This window comes from Mustelus asterias, unplaced genomic scaffold (genome assembly GCF_964213995.1).
Source record: "Mustelus asterias unplaced genomic scaffold, sMusAst1.hap1.1 HAP1_SCAFFOLD_2149, whole genome shotgun sequence".
Classification (NCBI taxonomy): domain Eukaryota; kingdom Metazoa; phylum Chordata; class Chondrichthyes; order Carcharhiniformes; family Triakidae; genus Mustelus; species Mustelus asterias.
In genome coordinates, this window is record NW_027592094.1 from 45972 (window position 1) to 63637 (window position 17666).

At 53.4% G+C, this 17666-nt stretch overlaps 1 protein-coding gene across 1 annotated transcript; it reads right to left on the bottom strand.

Annotated features, from left to right (window-relative positions):
- Positions 1-2359: 2359 nt before the first annotated feature.
- LOC144489402 (uncharacterized) lies at positions 2360-17666 on the bottom strand. Its single transcript, XM_078207238.1, has 6 exons — positions 17568-17666; positions 12382-12860; positions 11099-11174; positions 8847-8925; positions 6630-6756; positions 2360-3101 (listed from the first exon to the last, which is right to left on the bottom strand). The coding sequence occupies exons 2-6, from the start codon at positions 12838-12840 to the stop codon at positions 2577-2579; spliced, it is 1266 nt and encodes a 421-aa protein (XP_078063364.1). The 5' UTR covers positions 12841-12860; positions 17568-17666; the 3' UTR covers positions 2360-2576.

Genomic DNA, 17666 nt, shown 5'->3' on the forward strand with positions numbered 1-17666 from the left:
AGGAAGGCTGGTTCGCAAGATAGCCAAGAGAAAGAATCTGTCACAAGGCCCGGGTCCAAATGCACCGTATCGACCTGACCTGCAAGCAGCTTTTTCCGTCGTAAATCCTTCCAAATATTCCCCACACCCCCTCGCTTGGAGAGACGCACTGGTCGTTCTCAGGAAGATATCCCATCCCAAATGGGCAGGGAGGAGACATCTGCAGCCATGCGGATTTAAGGACACTTGGGGAGATTATCATCATATCCATTCAAGATACGCACCCTTCCCCCCGCAACCCTGTGCGTGGCTGTGTTGGAGGTGTGATATCTCTTGCTGCACTGTGGGAGGGTCAGTGCTGAGGGAGCACCGCACTGTGGGAGGGTCAGTGCTGAGGGAGCGCCGCACAGTGGGAGGGTCAGTGCTGAGGGAGCGCCGCACTGTGGGATGGTCAGTGCTGAGGGAGTGCCGCACTGTGGGAGGGTCGGTGCTGAGGGAGCGCCGCACTGTGGGAGGGTCGGTGCTGAGGGAGCGCCGCACTGTGGGAGGGTCAGTGCTGAGGGAGCGCCGCACTGTGGGAGGGTCAGTACTGAGGGAGCGCCGCACTGTGGGAGGGTCGGTGCTGAGGGAGCGCCGCACTGTGGGAGGGTCGGTGCTGAGGGAGCGCCGCACTGTGGGAGGGTCGGTGCTGAGGGAGCGCCGCACTGTGGGAGGGTCAGTGCTGAGGGAGCACCGCACTGTGGGAGGGTCAGTGCTGAGGGAGCGCCGCACTGTGGGAGGGTCAGTGCTGAGGGAGCGCCGCACTGTGGGAGGGTCAGTGCTGAGGCAGTGCCGCACTGTGGGAGGGCCAGTGCTAAGGGAGCGCCGCACTGTGGGAGGGTCAGTGCTGAGGGAGCGCCGCACTGTGGGAGGGTCGGTGCTGAGGGAGCGCCGCACTGTGGGAGGGTCGGTGCTGAGGGAGCGCCGCACTGTGGGAGGGTCGGTGCTGAGGGAGCGCCGCACTGTGGGAGGGTCAGTGCTGAGGGAGCACCGCACTGTGGGAGGGTCAGTGCTGTGGGAGTGCCGCACTGTGGGAGGTTCAGTGCTGAGGGAGCGCCGCACTGTGGGAGGGTCAGTGCTGAGGCAGTGCCGCACTGTGGGAGGGTCAGTGCTGAGGCAGTGCCGCACTGTGGGAGGGTCAGTGCTGAGGCAGTGCCGCACTGTGGGAGGGCCAGTGCTGAGGGAGCGCCGCACTGTGGGAGGGTCAGTGCTGAGGGAGCGCCGCACTGTGGGAGGGTCGGTGCTGAGGGAGCGCCGCACTGTGGGAGGGTCGGTGCTGAGGGAGTGCCGCACTGTGGGAGGGTCAGTGCTGAGGGAGCGCCGCACTGTGGGAGGGTCGGTGCTGAGGGAGTACCGCACTGTGGGAGGGTCAGTGCTGAGGGAGCGCCGCACTGTGGGAGGGTCAGTGCTGATGGAGCACCGCACTGTGGGAGGGTCGGTGCTGAGGGAGCGCCGCACTGTGGGAGGGCCGGTGCTGAGGGAGCGCCGCACTGTGGGAGGGTCAGTGCTGAGGGAGCGCCGCACTGTGGGAGGGTCGGTGCTGAGGGAGCGCCGCACTGTGGGAGGGTCGGTACTGAGGGAGCGCCGCACTGTGGGAGGGTCGGTGCTGAGGGAGCGCCGCACTGTGGGAGGGTCAGTGCTGAGGGAGTGCCGCACTGTGGGAGGGTCAGTGCTGAGGGAGCGCCGCACTGTGGGAGGGTCGGTGCTGAGGGAGTACCGCACTGTGGGAGGGTCAGTGCTGAGGGAGCGCCGCACTGTGGGAGGGTCAGTGCTGATGGAGCACCGCACTGTGGGAGGCTCAGTGCTGAGGGAGGGCCGCACTGTGGGAGGGTCAGTGCTGAGGGAGCGCCGCATGGTGGGAGGGTCAGTGCTGAGGGAGCGCCGCACTGTGGGAGGGTCGGTGCTGAGGGAGTGCCGCACTGTGGGAGGGTCAGTGCTGAGGGAGCGCCGCACTGTTGGAGGGTCAGTGCTGAGGGAGCGCCGCACTGTGGGAGGGTCAGTGCTGAGGGAGCGCCGCACTGTGGGAGGGTCAGTGCTGAGGGAGCGCCGCACGGTGGGAGGGTCAGTGCTGAGGGAGCGCCGCACGGTGGGAGGGTCGGTACTGAGGGAGCGCCGCACTGTGGGAGGGTCAGTGCTGAGGGAGCACCGCACTGTGGGAGGGTCAGTGCTGAGGGAGCGCCGCACTGTGGGAGGGTCAGTGCTGAGGGAGCGCCGCACTATCGGTACTGCTGTCTGTTGGGGGAGACCCCCTTTTGTGTGGCCATAAATAGTTCTGCAGCCGCTTTTGGGGGAAAAATGGGGTGAGGTTTCCCCCTCCACGAGAAATATTCAACACTCAACTAACATCAACTTTTTAAAAAAAATGTCCAGTGGCACATTGCTGTTTTTGGAATCTTGCTGTGCGTAAAATGGCTGCAGCCTTTCCGACATTACAACAGTGACTAAAAGCGTCAAAAGTACTTCATTGGCTGTGAGGCGCTTTGGGATGTCCTGAGGCGCTACAGAAATGCAAGTCTGTCATTTCCTTCCCCGCTGAAGGGTAAGGCTGGATTTTGGGCCTACAAGACAGGCCTCACTTCGACAGGCCCCTCGCTCGCCGTCCCGAGGTCTCCTGGCCTCTCCCGAATTTCCAGGAGTACAATCGAGTCGCAGGGCAAGAGGACGGGCAGGCCGCGGGACCCGTGCATCGGCGCGCCGTCCCCCCGCTGGGTGGGCAAGCAGGGGGGCGCGCTGCTGCACCTCCCCGGGCGTGCCGGACCTCCCGCAACGGCCCTCTGCAGTCGGCGGGTGGTGGACGTGACCGAGCTGTCCTGCATGACCAGAGCAAAGCAACGCAGCGCTGAGGCGGCTCCTGCTGGGTGCGCGTGATGGTGTCCCGGGCCGCAGATCCACATCAGGCCCTCCCTGGCCGCTTCCCCCTCGGGGGGCCCTCCCCCAGGCTCCGGCCTCTGCTGCTGATTCCTCGCTGCCACCATGTTCCGTAACTCCTGCACGCCGCCATCGCTGAAGGATTGCCTCCGGGACGAGGGCGGGGAGAGCGATTCCCACGAGGAACTGGTGCCTGAGGAACTGCTCCGTGCATGCTGAGGCCAAGAGAGAGAGAGGACAATTAGCCCTGGGCGCTACTCGAAGGCAGCATTGCGGTGACGATAAGCCAATTTTAATTCATCACTTCATTCTCAGAAGCTGGGATAGTTCCCCTTGGACAGAGACGGTTAAGTTTTAAGTTTATTGCTCAGCGTCACAAGTGGGGGTGGCACAGTGGGTTAGCACTGCTGCCTCACAGCGCCAGGGACCCGGGTTCGATTCCCGGCTCGGGTCACTGTCTGTGCGGAGTCTGCATGTTTTCCCCGTGTCTGCGTGGGTTTCCTCCCACAGTCCCAGTTAGGGTGCGTTGGCCATGCTAAATTCCGCCTCGGTGTACCCGAACAGGCGCCGGAGTGTGGTGACTCAGGGAATTTCGTGCTGCACCTGTCCTGGGAGTGTTTGATGGGGAGAGCGTGTAGAGGGAGCTTTACTCTGTATCTAACCCCGTGCTGTACCTGTCCTGGGAGTGTTTGATGGGGGGACGGTGTAGAGGGAGCTTTACTCTGTATCTAACCCCGTGCTGTACCTGTCCTGGGAGTGTTTGATGGGGGGCAGTGTAGAGGGAGCTTTACTCTGTATCTAACCCCGTGCTGTACCTGTCCTGGGAGTGTGTGATGTGGGACAGTGTAGAGGGAGCTTTACTCTGTATCTAACCCCGTGCTGTACCTGTCCTGGGAGTGTTTGATGTGGGACAGTGTAGAGGGAGCTTTACTCTGTATCTAACCCCGTGCTGTACCTGTCCTGGGAGTGTTTGATGGGGGACAGTGTAGATGGAGCTTTACTCTGTATCTAACCCCGTGCTGTACCTGTCCTGAGAGTGTTTGACAGGGGACAGGTGTAGAGGGAGCTTTACTCTGTATCTAACCCTGTGCTGTACCTGTCCTGGGAGTGCTTGATGGGGGAAAGTGTAGAGGGAGCTTTACTCTGTATCAAACCCCGTGCTGTACCTGTCCTGGGAGAGTTTGATGGAGGACAGTGTAGAGGGAGCTTTACTCTGTATCTAGCCCCGTGCTGTACCTGTCCTGGGAGTGCTTGATGGGGGAAAGTGTAGAGGGAGCTTTACTCTGTATCTAACCCCGTGCTGTCCCTGTCCTGGGAGTGTTTGATGGGGACAGTGTAGAGGGAGCTTTACTCTGTATCTAACCCCATGCTGTACCTGTCCTGAGAGTGTTTGACAGGGGATAGGTGTAGAGGGAGCTTTACTCTGTATCTAACCCCATGCTGTACCTGTCCTGGGAGTGTTTGATGGGGGGACAGTGTAGAGGGAGCTTTACCCTGTATCTAACCCCGTGCTGCACCTGTCCTGGGAGTGTTTGATGGGGGACAGTGTAGAGGGAGCTTTACTCTGTATCTAACCCTGTGCTGTACCTGTCCTGGGAGTGTTTGATGGGGGACAGTGTAGAGGGAGCTTTACTCTGTATCTAACCCCGTGCTGTACCTGTCCTGGGAGTGTTTGATGGGGGACAGTGTAGAGGGAGCTTTACTCTGTATCTAACCCCGTGCTGTACCTGTCCTGGGAGTACTTGATGGCGGAAAGTGTAGAGGGAGCTTTACTCTGTATCTAACCCCATGCTGTACCTTTCCTGGGAGTGTTTGATGGGGGGACAGTGTAGAGGGAGCTTTACCCTGTATCTAACCCCGTGCTGCACCTGTCCTGGGAGTGTTTGATGGGGGACAGTGTAGAGGGAGCTTTACTCTGTATCTAACCCTGTGCTGTACCTGTCCTGGGAGTGTTTGATGGGGGACAGTGTAGAGGGAGCTTTACTCTGTATCTAACCCCGTGCTGTACCTGTCCTGTGAGTGTTTGATGGGGTCAGTGTAGAGGGAGCTTTACTCTGTATCTAACCCCGTGCTGTACCTGTCCTGGGAGTGTTTGATGGGGACAGTGTAGAGGGAGCTTTACTCTGTATCTAACCCCATACTGTACCTGTCCTGGGAGTACTTGATGGGGGAAAGTGTAGAGGAAGCTTTACTCTGTATCTAACCCCGTGCTGTACCTGTCCTGGGAGTGTTTGATGGGGACAGTGTAGAGGGAGCTTTACTCTGTATCTAACCCCGTGCTGTACCTGTCCTGGGAGTGTTTGATGGGGTGACAGTGTACAGGGAGCTTTACCCTGTATCTAACCCTGTGCTGTACCTGTCCTGGGAGTGTTTGATGGGGACAGTGTAGAGGGAGCTTTACTCTGTATCTAACCCCGTGCTGTACCTGTCCTGGGAGTGTTTGATGGGGGACAGTGTAGACGGAGCTTTACTCTGTATCTAACTCCACAACCTGCACGTCTTTCGGACTGTGGGAGGAAACCGGAGCACCCAGAGGAAACCCACGCAGTCACGGGGGGCGGGGGGCGGTGAAGAATGTACAGACTCCACACAGTGATCCAAGCCAGGAGTCGAACCTGGGTCTCTGGCACTGTGAGGCAGCAGCGCTAACCACCATGGGGAGATTTAGTCAAGGTGTTCGAAACCTTGAAGAAGGAAAGGGTTTGGATGGAGTAAATGAGGGGCAAGTGTTTCCCACTGGGCAAGAGGGTGGGGAACTGGAGGGGGACACAGATTGAAGAGAATTGGGGGAAAAAACCATGGGGGGCCGGGGGGCGGGAGATGAGGAGAATTTTGACGGAAACGCAGCGAGCTGTTGTGATCTGGAAGGCGCTGCCTGAAAGGGCGCAAATTTAATAGGAACTTTCAAAAGGGGGAGGAATTGGAGAGATAATGGAAGGGGGAAAGTCTGCAGGGAAATGGGTGAGGGTGGAGAGATGGGGGACTAATTGGACAGACCTTTCAAAGGGATAGCACGAGTTCGGTGGCCCGAATGGCCTCCTGCTAGGCTTGGGTTCCGAGTGGAAATAGGTACCCCACTCCCCTCTTCTGAAGGTGTGGACTCTCGCCAAGGTCCGGTCAACGTCCCTCCCCAAACCCTGGCCGTTTTCGGGCGCTGGCGAGCTATTCGACCACAATGGCCTCACAGTCGATCCCCAAACCAACCCCTGATCGAAACGCCCAGGTCTTCCCTGCTAGGATCAACCCCCCCCCCACTCCCCACCGCAATCCTCGTTGATTTTGAGCTTCCAATCAAGAGGGGTACAAGTGGGGTCCAGTGTTGGTCAGATGAGGGGCGGTGGGGGGGGGGCCCAGAGAGAATGTTAAATGGATCTAGTACCGGGGTTTTTAAAAAATTCATTCATGGGACATGGGTGTCGCTGGCTGGTCCAGCATTTATTGCCCATCCCTAGTTGCCCTTGGAGGGCAGTTGAGAGTCAACCACATTGCTGTGGCTCTGGAGTCACATGTAGGCCAGACCGGGGTAAGGACGGCAGATTTCCTTCCCTAAAGGGAACCAGATGGGGTTTTTCCCACAATGGGTCATCAGTAGATTCTTAATTCCAGATATTTTTTATTGAATTCAAATTCCACCATCTGCCATGGCGGGATTCGAACCCGGGTCCCCCAGAACATTAGCTGGAGTTTATGGATTGATAGATAATACTACTAGGTCATCGCCTGATCTAATCGGGGTCACGTACCTTCCTCGCACTGCACTCAGGCCCTGTAGGCCCGGAACCTTCAGTGTTCGTGGTTTCCACGGTAACGTGAGGAAACCATACCTTCAACATCATCTCCACTTGAAGGAGGGTGCCTAAATAACGTTCTCTGCAGGAAGATGGGGGTGGGGGGACGGGGACGGGGGGAGAGAAATATAAAGCTTATGAATGATAAATACTTTGTATCAGGTCAGAGCGCGAGAGAATGGGCCAAGGTCCATACCACGGTAGGCCCATGGACGACAAGGCCTAGTTTGGCCAATGCACGATGAAGCGCAGTTGTAATTTGCGCACAGCAAGATCCCACAGACTGCAGGCGAGGCGGATGACCCGTTCCCCCTGATGTTGGTTGAGGGATAAGAATCGTAGCATCCCTACAGCGCAGAAGGAGGCCATTTGTCCCATCGAGCCTGAACCGACAACAATCTCAACCAGGCCTTATCCCTGCAAACCCCACATATTTATCCTGCTGATCCCCCTGACACTAAGGGGCAATTTAGCATGGTCAATCTACCTAACCCGCACATCTTTCGACACTAAGGGACAATTTAGCATGGCCAATCCACCTAACCCGCACATCTTTGGACACTCAGGGACAATTTAGCATGGCCAATCCACTAACCCGCACATCTTTCGACACTAAGGGGCAATTTAGCATGGTCAATCCCCCTAACCAGCACATCTTTCGACACTAAGGGACAATTTAGCATGGTCAATCCCCCTAACCAGCACATCTTTGAACACTAAGGGACAATTTAGCATGGCCAATCCACCTAACCCGCACATCTTTGAACACTAAGGGGCAATTTAGCATCGCCAATCCACCTAACCCACACATCTTTGGACACTAAGGGACAATTTAGCATGGCCAATCCATCTAACCAGCACATCTTTGGACACTAAGGGGCAATTTAGCAGGGCCAATCCACTAACCTGCACATCTTTGGATACTAAGGGACAATTTAGCATGGCCAATCCACCTAACCTACACATCTTTCGACACTAAGGGGCAATTTAGCATGGCCAATCCACCTAACCTACACATCTTTCGACACTAAGGGGCAATTTACCATGGCCAATCCACCTAACCTGCACATCTTTCGACACTAAGGGGCAATTTAGCATGGCCAATCCACCTAACCTGCACATCTTTGAACACTAAGGGGCAATTTAGTATGGCCAATCCAGCTAACCTACACATCTTTGGACACAAAGGGGCAATTTAGCACGGCCAATCCACCTAATCCGCACATCTTTGGACTGTGGGAGGAAACCGGAGCACCCGAAGGAAACCCACGCAGACACGGGAGGAAGAACGTGCAAACTCCACACACAGACAGTGACCCCATGCTGGGAATCGAACCGGGGTCCCTGGCGCTGCGAGGCAGCAGTGCTAACCACTGTGCCACCGTGCCGCCCATAAATATTGGCTGGGACACCACTCCCCCAAAATTAAGTGGTTATTTTTAACATGGGGACTGGTTGGGCCTGTACCCTTTGGGCGTTTCGGAGAACGAGAGGTGATCTTATTGAAATATAGAAGATTCTGAGGGGGGGTGGGAGAGGTGGGTTGACAGCGTGGATGCTGAGAGGATGTTCCCCCCCCCTCGTGGGGGGGAATCTGGAACCGGGGGCCGGTGGGGGGGGGGGGGGGGCGGGTGGCTGTTTAAAAATCAGGGAGTGTCCCATTCAAGACAGGGGTAGGGGGAAATTTCTTCTCTCAGAGTTGTTCAGTCTATAGAATCCTCTCCCCACTCCCCCTCAGAAAGCAGTGGCGGGGGGGCGGGTGGTAACTGCGGGTGGTTAAATATATTCTAGTCCGAGTTAGAGATATTCTTGATCGACGAGGAAGTCGGGGGTTTATGTCAAGAAAGCGGAGTTGAGGCCGGAATCAGATCCGCCACGAGCTTACAGAACAGCGGAGCAGGCTCGATGGGCCGAATGGCCTACTCCTGCTCCTTCTCACGGCAGAGCAGTTACGTCTGATCTGAGAATCGGCACCTCCGACCGTGCGGCACTCCCGCAGCGCCGACACCCGCTGCCTCGGCCTAGTTACCGGCCTAATGCCAGATTCTCCCCCCCCCGAAGGTAGACCCCCACCGCCTCATCCTGGCCAATCAATACCTCCTGTGGCTCCATTAACACCCCCCACACACACACAGAAGAAAAATAGGTAGCGCCAACTGTCTGGGCCCTTACCCCATTGACGGTTTCTGTAGAACTCCCACAATCCTCTGGATCCGGTCCATAGCAACACTCTGCTGGAAGTTACTGAGGCCTGAAAGGGTGTAACAAGCACATTCTGAGCTCAAACCTCGGGATTTTCACGCCAACCAGGCCATTTGGGGAGGCGACGACCCTCGTGGTATTATCTATTAATCCAGAAACTCAGCTAATGCTCCTGGGGGCGCAGTCCAGGTCTGAATCACGCCACGGCAGACGGGTGGAATTTGAATTCAACCACAAAACAAATCTGGAATTAAGAACCTACTGATGACCCATTGTGGGAAAAACCCATCTGGTTCCCTTTAGGGAAGGAAATCTGCCGTCCTTACCCCGGTCTGGCCTACATGTGACTCCAGAGCCCACAGCAATGTGGTTGACTCCCAACTGCCCTCCAAGGGCAACTAGGGATAGGCAATAAATGCTGGCCCAGCCAGCGATGCCCATGTTCCACAAATGGATAAAATAAATTCGGCCCCTCTCTACTCCTTACTGGTGTTTCTGCTCCTACGAGCCTTCCCCCCAACTTCCCCCTTGCCCTGCCCCGCCACTTTATCTGTACCTCCAGTCAACATATCCTTCTCTTCCGTCTCCCCCCCCCCCCCCCCAACACGTTTGTCCGGCTTCAATGGGACTGCTGTACGGGGAGCTAGCACGGATAGAATGGGATGAATGGCCTCCTTCCGTGCCGTGATGACTGCGGCACTCGTGGCATCTGGGAATAAAAGTTGCTCTGATTGAGTCAAACACCCAACTGCTCACTCAAGGCCCCTTTGGGGAGGGAACCTACCATCTTTACCTGGTCCCGGACTCTCTACGTGACTTTAATCAACGGGCTATTTGGGAAAGAACCAATCAGGGCTGCTCCGCCATTCCATGGAGACCCACAGAATCCCGACTGCAGAAGGAGGCTATTCGGCCCATCGAGTCTACACCGACTCGCTGACAGAGCATCTTATCCAGGCCCACCCGCTCCGCCTGATCCCCATAATCCTGTACATTAAGCATGGCCAATCCACCTAATCTACACACCTTTGGACACTAAGGGGCAATTTAGCATGGCCAATTCACCTAACCTGCACATCTTTGGACACTCAGGGGCAATTTAGCATGGCCAATCCACTTAATCTACACATCTTTAGACACTAAGGGGCAATTTAGCATGGCCAATCCACCTAACCTGCACATCTTTAGACACTAAGGGGCAATTTAGCATGGCCAATCCACTTAATCTACACATCTTTAGACACTAAGGTGGCAATTTAGCAAGGCCAATCCACCTAACCACATATTTGGGCATTAAGGGGCAATTTAGCATAGCCAATCCACCTAACCTGCACATCTTTGGACGCTAAGGGACAATTTAGCATGGCCAATCCACCAAACCTGCACATCGTTGGACACTAAGGGGCAATTTAGCATAGCCAATCCACCTAACCTGCATATCGTTGGACGCTAAGGGCAATTTAGCATGGCCAATCCACCTAACCTGCACATCTTTAGACACTAAGGTGGCAATTTAACATGGCCAATCCACCTAATCTGCTAACCTTTGGACACCAAGGGGCAATTTAGCATGACCAATCCACCTAACCTGCACATCTTTAGATACTAAGGGGCAATTTAGCATGGCCAATCCCCCTAACCTGCACATCTTTGGACCCTGAGGGGCAATTTAGCATGGCCAATCCCCCTAACCTGCACATCTTTGGATCCTGAGGGGCAATTTAGCATGGCCAATCCCCCTAACCTGAACATCTTTGGCCACTAAGGAGCAACTTAGCATGGCCAATCCCCCAAACCTGAACATCTTTGGCCACTAAGGAGCAACTTAGCACGGCCAATCCACATATCTTTGGAGTGTGGGAGGAAACCGGAGTACCTGGAGGAAACCCACACAGACACGGGTGGGGGAGAACTTGCTAACTCCACAAGACAATGACCCAAGCTGGGAATTGAACCCGGGTCCCTGGCGTTGTGAGGCAGCAGTGCTAACCCACTGTGCCACCCAATAGATGCCCATCACCATCTTAGCGATATAATTAACATACTGTTGACACGGGAGATTTGGCCCAGTGCAAGCAATCCCCCGTTTCCCGGGCGAGGGATTGGGAGAGGGATCTGTGAACTTACACCCGATGTCCTGTGTGGAACGTATCCTTACGTTAAAAGCCCAGCCCACCCCTCCACTGCCCGTTCAGAGGCAAATATTTGAATCCCGTTCTTACCTCTGTTGTAGCGTCCACTCTTCAGCCCGTCCAGGAGAACTGTCAGAGGTCGGATGAATACCTGCAGCTCGTTGCACTGGTTGTCAGAGGAACCCCCAAAGAAAGAAGCACACACACAAATAAACAAAAGATATGGCAACACATTTAAAGAGTTAATAAATGGGATTCACCGCATTGCTGGACAGAGAACAGGCCTCGACTTGATGGGCCGAACGGTCACCTCCTGGGCCACCATGACGGAAACAGGCCATTCGGCCCCTCTGCTCCATGCTGGGAGCGAGCCTTCCCCCACCTCTTCACCGCACCCCCGTCAACACATCTTTCTATTCCTTTCTCACGCACCTGTTTATCATAACTCCCTTCAGTGCAGAAGGAGGCCATTCAGCCCATCGAGCCTGCACCGACAACAATCCCACCCAGGCACTATCCCAGTAACCCCATGTATTTACCCTGCTAATCCCCCTGACACTAAGGGACAATTTAGCATGGCCAATCCACCTAACCCGCAGATCTTTGGACACTGAGGGGCGATTTAACATGGCCAATCCACCCAACATGCACGTAGAACCATAGAACCATAGAAAATTACAGCTCAGAAACAGGCCTTTTGGCCCTTCTTGTCTGTGCCGAACCATTTTATGCCTAGTCCCACTGACCTGCACTTGGACCATATCCCTCCACACCCCCCTCATCCATGAACCCGTCCAAGTTTTTCTTAAATGTTAAAAGTGACCCCGCATTTACCACTTTACCCGGCAGCTCATTCCACACTCCCACCACTCTCTGCGTGAAGATCTAAGGGGGCAATTTAGCATGGCCAATCCACACAGCTTTAGACACTAAGGGGCAATTTAGCACGGCCAATCCACCTAACCTGTACATGTTTGGACACTAAGGGGCAATTTAGCATGGCCAATCCCCCTAACCTGCACATCCTTGGACACTAAGGGGCAATTTAGCATGGCCAATCCACCTAACCTGCACAAATTTTGGACGGTGGGAGGAAACCGGAGGAAATCCATGCAGACACATGGGGAATGTACAGACTCCGCACAGCCCGTCACCTGAGGCCAGGTTGAAACCCGGGCACCGTGAGGCAGCAGTGCTAACCACTGTGCCACCGTGCCACTGCCAATAAAGCAGGAAAATGGATGTAGCATGTGTTAGAGCAGCCATGATCTTATTGAGTGGCGGAGCAGGCTAGAAGGGCTGAATGGCCTTTGCCTGTTCCTATTCTGATCTGATTCCCAGGAGCGAAAAGGACGGGAAGGAACTTTCCAAACCTTCTGTGCGAAGAGGAGGTCGCCTCTGGTTTTGGCGTGAGGTGTCCTTTCATCCTCTGTCACGTCATGTTGCCTGGAGTCTTCCCATTCCCATCTTCTCTTCAGCCCCCTGTTAACGAACCTCTTGGTGCGCTGCCCAGCCGTGGGCACCTGCCAGTCCTTGCCCAGGCCGGCGGTGCCTGGCGATGGGTCGGCCCCGCCCCCGTGGGCCAAGGCGAAGTAGATGTTCTCCAAGGGCTTCTTGAGGTGGGAGGCCGACATGGGGTGGGGGATGAAGGCTTGAGGCCGGGTCAACGGTGGACGAGCTTGCGCGGGGGGTCCCGCCGGCCCGGCCTGGCAGGGATCGTCTGCACGTCTCTCGGAGTCACTGTCAGACAAGAAGACATCGCAATCTCCATCCTCCTCACTGCTGAAACCTTCCGTAGACTCTCGAGAAACTCGGCTCCTGGTTGAATCCATCGGAAGACTTGGAAAGGAACCTGTGACACCAAAAGAAAAGTCTTTAGAGAACCAGGAATCATCCATGACACTTCAATGGCTTTTTTTCCATGAAGAATTAACCACTTGGCGACGGAATTGGGAGAAGCATTTAGGAAAGTCACTCCACTGCGCCACCTGGTGGCCAGAGCCTGCAACTACACTGTCGCGTGACTGTTTACATAGAAACTAGAAGCAGAAGGTGGCCATTCGGCCCCTCGAGCCTGCTGCAACATTCATTTTGATCACGGTTAATGAACAGATTCAATATCCTGATCCCGCTTTCCCTCCATCCCCATGCAAAAGTCTGAGGTCACGTACCAACCGACTCAAGAACAGCTTCCACCGCAAGAAACTACAAAGGGTCGTGAACGTAGCCCAGTTCCATCAAGCAAAACAGCCTCCCATCCATTGACTCTGTCATCCTCTCAGGTGTATCACAGCTTGGTATGTCTCCTGATCTGACCGCAAGAAATTACAAACGGTCGTGAATGTAGCCCAGTCCCATCACACAAACCAGCCTCCCATCCATTGACTCTGTCTACACTTCGCGCTGCCTCAGGAAAAGCAACCGGCATAATCAAAGACCCCACGCACCCCGGACATTCTCTCTTCCACCTTCTTCCATTGGGAAAAAGATACAAAAGTCTGAGGTCACGTACCGACCGACTCAAGAACAGCTTCTTCCCTGCTGCTGTCAGACTTTTGAATGGACCCACCTCGCATTAAGTTGATCTTTCTCTGCACTCTAGCTATGACTGTAACACTACATTCTGCGCCCTCTCCTTTCCTTCTCTATGAACGGTATGCTTTGTATAGCGCGCAAGAAACAATACTTTTCACTGTATCCCAATATATGTGACAATAATAAATCAAATCTATGTACTCTATGAACAGTATGCTTTGTCTGTATAGTGCGCAAGAAATAATACTTTTCACTGTCTCCCAATACATGTGACAATAATAAATCAAATCAAAATATCCTTTGATCCCTTTAGCCCCAAGAGCGATATCCAATTCCTTCTTGAAATCACACACCGTTTTGGCCTCAGCTACTTTCTGTGGGAGTGAATTCCACACATTCACCACCCTCTGGGTGAAGAAATTTCTCCTCACCTCAGTCCTAAAAGGTTTACCCCTTATCCTCAAACTATGACCCCCCTAGTTCTGGACTCCCCCCACCATCGGGAACATTCTTTCTGAATCGACCCTGTTAGAATTTTATAAGTTTCTATGAGATCCCCTCTCACTCTTCTAAACCCCAGTGAATATAATCCTAACCGACTCAGTCTCTCCTCATATGACAGACCTGCCATCCCAGGAATCAGCCTGGTAAACCTTCGCTGCGCTCCCTCTGTAGCAAGGACATCCTTCCTCAGATAAGGAGACCAAAACTGCACACAATACTCCAGGTGTGGCCTCAGACTTTTGTATCTTTTTCCTCGACGGAAGAAGGTGGAAGAGAGAATGTCCGGGGTGCGTGGGGGTCCTTGATTATGCTGGCTGCTTTTCCCTGAGGCAGCGGGAAGTGTAGACGGAGTCAATGGATGGGAGGCTGGTTTGCGTGATGGGACTGGGCGACATTCACGACTGTTTTGTAGTTTTGACGCAGGGAGCCACCACAAACGACAGTGAGCGGACGTTTAGCATTTTTATTGTGACGTGCGCAGGAACATAAGGGTGGGCCATTCGGCCCTTTTGAGTTATTCTAGCCACCAGGGTATAAGTTGAACAGACACATGGCTAACCTGCGTGGGGCTGGATGTGGGAAGCAGGAAGCCAAAACTAGAGTGGGAGTGGGGTGGGAATTCACAGTGGCAAACAAATCCACAGGGAATTCCAGAACAAACCTGGGTATTCCACACTGGCTGTCCAGCCCTCAGAGTCAGGGGTTCAAATCTCGGACACTCCTAAGCTCATCAGAGTAATTGACTGAAATTTATTTTAGAAATTATTTTTTAAAAATTAAATTATAAAGAATAAGGAAAAGTGAGGACTCAGTCTTCATCTGAAAGGGGTTCTGATGGCCTGCCTCTATTTAAATAGCAGGGGAGGTTGGCGGATAGGAGGCTGCCTCTATCAGCCTCAGATCTGCTTATACAGTATGGGTGGAGAGTTCACACCACCCCCCACCTCCCCCGTCCAGATTTAAAACTTGTGACAAGAGGGAGTGGCAAATGAGACAAAGGAGTTAAGGGTCAGAGAGAGAGAGAGAGAGAGACAAAGAGTGAGAGAGAGACAGGGAGATATGGAGAGAGGCAAAGACAGAGAGAGAGACAAAGACAGAGCAAGAGATAGAGAGAGAAAGAGAGGGAGAGAGAGACAGAGAGGGAGAGAGACAGAGAGGGAGAGAGACAGAGAGGGAGAGAGAGACAAAGACAGAGAGAGAAAGAGAGGGAGAGAGAGACAGAGAGGGAGAGAGAGAGACAAAGACAGAGAGAGAGAGACAGAGAGAGAAAGAGAGGCAGAGAGACAGAGAGGAAGAGACAGAGAGGGAGAGAGACAGAGAGGGAGAGAGAGAGAGACAAAGACAGAGCGAGAGATAGAGAGAGAAAGAGAGGGAGAGAGAGAGAGAGAGGGAGAGACAGAGAGGGAGAGAGAGAGAGAGACAAAGACAGAGAGGGAGAGAGAGACAGGGAGAGAGACAGAGAGAGAAAGAGAGCAGAGAGAGAGACAGAGAGGAAGAGACAGAGAGGGGGGGAGAGAGACAGAGAGGGGGAGAGAGAGATAGAGAGAGACAAAGAGAGAGAGGAGAGATAGAGAGAGAGACAGAGATAGTGGGAAAGTGAGACAAAGAGTGAGAGAGACAAGGAGAGATGGAGAGAGACAGAGACGGAGAGGGAGAGAGACAGAGACGGAGAGATAGAGAGAGGAGAGAAACAGAGAGGGAAAGACAGTGGGAGAGTGAGACAAAGAGTGAGAGAAACAGGGAGAGATGGAGAGAGAGGGAGAGAGACAGGGACGGAGAGAGAGAGATAGAGAGAGAGGGAGAGACAGTTGGAGAGTGAGACAAAGAGTGCGAGGAACAGGGAGAGATGAAGAGAGACATAGATGGAGAGGGAGGGAGAGAGACAGAAAGAGAGACAGTGAGAGAGTGAGACAAAGAGTGAGAGAAACAGGGAGAGAGAGAGAGAGAGAAGGCTGCCTTGCTTTGAAATAAGAAGCAGGTCAGGGAGGTGATCAGTGGGTTCCTGAGGGTGATTCTCTTTGTTCAGAGAGAGAGGTGGCAGACACGAGAGACTGAGTAAAGGCGGATCGCGCTCCGCGACCCAGAACAATACCAAGTATCCGTGGCTCATTATTGAACCGGAACGAGGGAGGGTGGGAGAGGGTATCGGCGCAGCCACTGGGTAAAACTATCGATCTTCGCTCGATTAAAGGCTACACACTGCCCGGGAAAATCCCAGTCGGGAATATCCCACACCGCTCCGCAGAACAATGGGAAGATCAGACGCCCTTGACCGCTTCTTTCTCTTCTCTCCTGTAATGCTGGTCAGAAGTGTTTGAATTGCCACAACTGCCCCTCCAAAACCTTCAAGCGGCTGCTGTTATTCTTCTGTAACAATCACAATACATTCAGCAAAAGGAACACGTGTGGATCACACACCTCAACTCGCCAAACTGTCCACACTAAAATCAGCCTTTATAAAGACACAAACACTCCTGTAGAAATCACGGACACACTTCGCTCTCCCACAACGAGAGAGCGGCCGCACGGTTATTTACAAATCCATTAATCCCCACCACTTCATCCTGTAAACTTCCAACAAAGGGATAATGGCCCTGCAGCCGGTTAAAACACACACTCATAGACACACACATATACACACCAACACACACATATACACACACACACATATACACACACCAACACACACACACATATACACACACCAACACACACACACACATACACACACACCAACACACACACACAGATACACACACATATACACACACCAACACACACACACAGATACACACACATACACATACCAACACACACACACACATACACACACCAACACATGTACACACACCAACACACATACACATACCAACACACACACATATACACACACATATCAACACACACACACACATATACACACACCAATATATACACACACCAACACACACACATATACACACACATATACACACCAACACACACACACACACCAACACACACACACCAACACACACATATACATACACACATACACATATACACACATACACATATACATACATATACACATACACACACACACACACATATATGTACACACCCACACACACATGTATACACCCACACACATATACACACACATGTATACACCCACACACATATACACACACATGTATACACCCACACACATATACATACATATATGTATACACACCCACACATATACGCACACGTATATGTGTGTGTGTAAACATTTATGTATACACACACAAATATACATACACCCCCATACACACAGACATAAACATATACTCACCACACACACACAATATCTACCACATATACATATTTGCACCATACACACACTTATGCACATAAAAATAACCCACACACAAACCATAAACACCTCCCCCCCCCCCCACACACACACACTCAGCACACAGACAGGGTGAATTGATTGTGGAGTAACGCTGGCTGTACAATGGGGAAGGAGGCTCTGGGAGAGGTTTATTTTTACCTGGTTGCAGTTGGTGAGAGTGTGTGTGCTTTCCCCAGCTCTCTCCTCTCTCTCTGTCTCACCGATGTGTGTGTGTGTGTGTGTGTTGCCTGGTCCTCC

Excerpts from the sequence above, each read along its gene's own strand:
- LOC144489402 (XM_078207238.1), bottom strand. The coding sequence starts at position 12,840 with ATGGATTCAACCAGGAGCCGAGTTTCTCGAGAGTCTACGGAAGGTTTC. Across the intron at positions 11,175-12,381 it reads ACCTCCTCTTCGCACAGAAG|TGCAACGAGCTGCAGGTATT; the intron begins GTTTGGAAAGTT and ends TCTGACAACCAG. Across the intron at positions 8,926-11,098 it reads GAGTGGACGCTACAACAGAG|GCCTCAGTAACTTCCAGCAG; the intron begins GTAAGAACGGGA and ends ACACCCTTTCAG.